The 4,698-nt window shown below is 42.4% G+C and overlaps 2 protein-coding genes across 2 annotated transcripts; both read right to left on the bottom strand.

Moving 5' to 3' along the window:
• Positions 1–537: 537 nt before the first annotated feature.
• LOC111433938 (IST1-like protein) lies at positions 538–2,736 on the bottom strand. Its single transcript, XM_023071217.1, has 6 exons — positions 2,483–2,736; positions 2,205–2,337; positions 2,020–2,123; positions 1,769–1,940; positions 1,421–1,561; positions 538–1,338 (listed from the first exon to the last, which is right to left on the bottom strand). Exons 1-6 carry the CDS (start codon positions 2,719–2,721, stop codon positions 760–762), a joined length of 1,368 nt encoding a protein of 455 aa, XP_022926985.1. The 5' UTR covers positions 2,722–2,736; the 3' UTR covers positions 538–759.
• Positions 2,737–3,049: 313 nt separating this feature from the next.
• Positions 3,050–4,179, bottom strand: LOC111433943. The gene has a single exon (XM_023071222.1). The coding sequence runs from the start codon at positions 3,974–3,976 to the stop codon at positions 3,059–3,061; it is 918 nt and encodes a 305-aa protein (XP_022926990.1). The 5' UTR covers positions 3,977–4,179; the 3' UTR covers positions 3,050–3,058.
• Between the last annotated feature and the right edge of the window lie 519 nt (positions 4,180–4,698).

The raw sequence follows: 4,698 nt of genomic DNA, 5'->3' as shown, positions 1-4,698 counted from the left end.
TGTTGGCAACCGTCTCGTGTCCACTCCCTTTGTGGCTTAGTTTTTTTGCTAGCACATCGCCCCGTGTCTGACTCTGATAGTATTTGTAACAGCTCAAACTCACTTCCCGGTGTCTGACTCTGATAGCATTTGTAATAGCTCAAACCCACTCCCAGTGTCTGACTTCGATAGTATTTGTAACAGCTCAAACCCACTACACACTACACAGTGTCGGACTCTGATAGCATTTGTAACAGCTCAAACCCACTGCACAGTGTCTGACTCTAATAGCATTTGTAACAGCTCAAACTCACTACTCAGTGTCTGACTCTAATAGCATTTGTAATCGCTCAAACCCACCGTTAACAGATACTGTTCTTTTTGGGCTTTTTCTTTCGGACACCCTCTAAAGATTTTTAAAACGACTCTTTTAGAGGTAGGTTTCCACTCTACTTGGGCTTTCTCTTTTGGGCACCCTCTCAAGATTTTTAAAACGACTGTTTTAAAGGGAGGTTTTCCACACCTTTAATGTTTTGTTTTTCCCCCAATCGATGTATGTTCATCAACCAATCCTATTCTTACATATTATGATCAGCCGAATCAGGATACAACAGATGTTTTCTACATATAATGCTTTCTGATCTTCCAAAAAATAACAAAAACAAATTGTATTCTCTGATCTTTTATACAGTATTTGATGATATAAGGTAGTGTAACAACTAACAAATGAGTCTGAAACTCCTGGTTTATTTGAATGCAACTCAATGAAGCTCGCTCTCATCAAGTTCTACTGTGCTTGAGAGCTTCAAAGCGAGCAGCAAGTGTGTCATAATCAGGCAGTTTGGGGTGAACACGAGACGAAGGTACTGGTGGAGGATTCCGATCAGGAGGTCGATGAACACCTCCGCCATCTTCATTGTCCATTTGAGTTTCTTCTTCACAATCCGATTCGTCAAACTTTATATCTGTAGGATTATAGCTATATCTCCTGTAAGCCATCTCATGATCTGTGTTATTCCTGGCCTCCTCATTCTTCAGAGAGCGGCACCTGCCTAAGCTCTGAGGGCCTCCAAATCCAAGATCTAAACCCGAGGAGTCTCGAACATCTCGATTCGAGTTTTTGTTAGCCAAATAGGCAGCTGCCTGTGCAGCAGCAATCGCTTGCTTTGCTGCTTTTGCAGCAGCTTCTGCAGCTGATGCTGTATCTTGAAAGTGCATACTTTCATCCTCTCTACTGTTTGTCAAATGGTTGATATTCCCTCCTTGCCTTTCAATTGGAGCATTATCTCCAGCAGACTGGCTTGCTGCGACAGGCTTCACAGGTACACTAGCCGCACTAACGAACGTCCGAGGCCCGTCCTGTTCGAACGACAATCAAAAACATCGTTAGCACTACAAATTAGCCATCAGAGGATAGCAAGAGAGGGAGAATAGAACAGACTATAAGTTCTTCAGGAGGCTTTAGCAGCTCTTTCTCAGATTCTGTTGTGTCCCATTCAATCTGGTGCTCCTTAGCTATCTCCTTCATGATTGTAAGCTTCACCTGACCGGTTGGTGTTCGAACGGAGAGCTTGTCAATGAGCTGTGAGCAAATGCATACAATTCAATATAACATGTCGAGGATTATCGATCATGAGTTTATAAGTAAGGAACACTATCTCTATTATTCAAAGCACAACCAGAGTTTAAGCTCAAAGTGGACAATATCATACCACAGTGAAGAGTCGTGATTCCTAACAGTACAATCCTAGGAAACGTAATGGATCGAGAAGTAGATTAATGTGGTTACCAGCCGATTCACTCCACAATTTGGCCTAAGATCAGTGGCAGCAGAGACAAAATCCTTCCCATATTTCTTCTCAAAAACATTCCTAAGTGCAGAAAGTTCTGGTATTTCCGAGCATCTGGGAGTTGCAAAGATCAAACTAGCAACCCCTTCTTTTAGATCTGCCGGACAATCCCTGCAGCAATTGATACCAACGTCACAAGAACATCCATTCATTAAGAACTCATTATTACCATATTTCTACACAAATTTACCTTTGTTTTGCTATAATTGACAGTCTAGAAACAATTAACTCGCAGAAGAGTTCAATAATCTCGTTCGCCGCCAGAACATTCTGTTCTCTGATCACATGTTCCACCTGCAAAAACGAGCTAAATTTCAGACAAGGAGACATATATTGTCCAAAAAAACGTCAATTTTAACGAAGATAGAGAATGACCCGAATACGAGCGGTGGCGTCCTGACCAGACTGAAGTAGCAGAGCAATGTCCCGTCTCATCTGCTTCACCACCGCCTCCCGCTTGTTCCTCAGCAGCTTTATCCTCGCCACCGCCATTTTCGCCGCTGTTTTGCTGTCGGAAAACCCCATAAACAAGAAGAAAACAAAAACCCATTTCTCAGAAGCTTCTCATTACGCCCCCAAATCAATTGCTTCATTTTCCCCACATTTTAAACCAAAGGGGTTTGTAAGAAAACATAAAATCGAAAACCCATTACCATTTGGAGGTGTTGAAGCCACGGCGGAGGAGGGAGATGAACTGCTTGACGATCTCGACGGAACGAGCGGCGGCGGTCATGGCCGGAGAAAACAAAAGGGGCAACGAAGAAGAAGAAGAAGAAGAAGAAGAAAGTGAAACGATCTTGTAAGAGAAGGGGAAGGGACAGTGAGGCGCATAAAAAGGGAGACCTTTTACCAGCTGAAGATCAGAGAAGGGCCCCACTGCCACGCCGACCATTTTACAGAGCGTTGCATTTGCAATAATTCTTTTTGGATATAGCCGTTGGGGGAAGAATCCGATGCAGCTTACTCGGGACAGAGAGTGGTACACGTGGCTGAGGCTAAACTGCCACGTTGGCAACAAGGTGTCATTTCTAAATAATATATTTGAGTTATTTGCAAAATTTTAAACTCTCATTAATTACAAATATATGTTTTTTAATTCTAATTTTTTAAATTAGATTTGTAAATTTTAATTAAATAAATGTTTGAAAATTAATTTTTATATATAAAAGTAGATTGAATAAATTAATTAAAATATTTTGTATACAAATAATTTTGGGTGGGTGTCGACTTCACTGACTAATGATATTCAGAAGACAAACTCTGGTATGAATCAATTCCCTGAACAATCCCTCTGTTCCACGTTCGATTCTTTCAATTCTCCAATCCAATCCCTGTAATCTCTCTCGAACAATCGATTGAATCGTCTCTTTCGCTTCACCGTTTAACGATTCCAACTGTAGCCTGTCGATCGCCATGTCTAGGTTCACCAATTCGTTGATTCTTTCCGTGTGGTCGTTGCGGGTGATCGCTCCCTTCTGCACGAGCCTCGACACCAATGTCCATCGGCTAGGTTTCGGTCTCCTGTTCATCGGCACGGCGAGGAAGGATAACAGAGAGTTGAAGATGGAGGAGGTGACGGAACTTGCTTCTCTTAGTACTCTGATTACTGCCGCAGTGACTTCGTTTTCTATTTGAAGAGGAGGAGAGGCTCCGGCTGTGTAATCTTTTTGTCTGAGCGATGTGATCGATTTCTTCAAGCTTTCGTGTTTGATTCTCTTTCTCGAGCAGATATATGAAGCGATGCCGGTCTCGACGCCGGAATCTTCGTATTTGCTTCGCCGGATCGCCGATTGGAGTTCTCGAATGCTTTCTTTTATCACCAAAATAGCGTCTCTCGTATTGTCGCAGATATCCAGGAATCTAACAGAGTTATCCACCAATTCCTGTACCCAAATTTCACCTCGGAGTACGGCTAGAGCTTGTTGGGGCAGTGGCAGGTTCAGAACCTCGTTTATGCATCTGTAGAGCTCCACCAAGCCGGAGAGACTGCTGCAAATCGCTTCAATGCTTGAAAAAGATGAAGAATCCAAGGATCTAAGCTTGGCTAGCTGTTGCTCAACCCGGATCGTGGATGGATGCGATCGAGCAGGTAAGCTTATGCTTCTAACTCTATAACGACTCCAAGGTGTTTGTGAAAATGCAACCATGGCTATTCTGTTGTTATGCTGTGTAAGGGTCTAATGTGGGTTATAGATGAAATCTGATGTTTCCCATCACAAATTTATATAGGTAGAGACTCAAAATCAAAGGGAAACATTTTTGGGGATTTAAGGTATCGAATTGTGCATGTGAAGGCAGCCAAGGATTACTCAATGGTGCGGTTATGAAGTCACATCTTTTGCCGGCTAAAAAGTAATTTTAAATTGGCATCATCCATTCTCCATATTTAATGGACCTTTATTTTTCTTTTATATGGTTGCGGGATAAGTGGCTTGTCATCCCTTATTTACATTCCCCGTATCTCCACCGCCATCAACGCCAACTCACGCTTATCCATGGTTGAAAGTTGAAAATTCATTGGCGTTGGAAATTGGTAGCCATTAAATAAAACCTGGCCATCCCCTTTGGACACTCGACGTGATTTTGTTTCATAATGGCAGTCTTCTTTTTCTATTGTTTTTCACGTTTTGAAGAACTTTTAGGCTGTTTCAGGAGAGAGAAAAAGGTTCATCCAAGTTGATTTGAAATTGACCTTGCTTGAATAAGCTGTCAAACTTCTAGAAGTTATTGGGAACTGGTCTTCACGGGATATTGTTGGAGAGTCTAAGGTCTTGTGACTGTTTTGGAGTCTGATTTTGGTGGTGAAATGGATTAAGATAGTAAAATTTTGCAAGGATTGTGGGGAGATGGGGGGGGGGGGGGGGGGGGG

This window comes from Cucurbita moschata, unplaced genomic scaffold (genome assembly GCF_002738365.1).
Source record: "Cucurbita moschata cultivar Rifu unplaced genomic scaffold, Cmos_1.0 Cmo_Scf00043, whole genome shotgun sequence".
NCBI classification, from domain to species: Eukaryota; Viridiplantae; Streptophyta; class Magnoliopsida; order Cucurbitales; family Cucurbitaceae; genus Cucurbita; species Cucurbita moschata.
The sequence above is the reverse complement of the archived record's forward strand: the minus strand, read 5'-3'. Positions and strand labels throughout refer to the sequence as shown.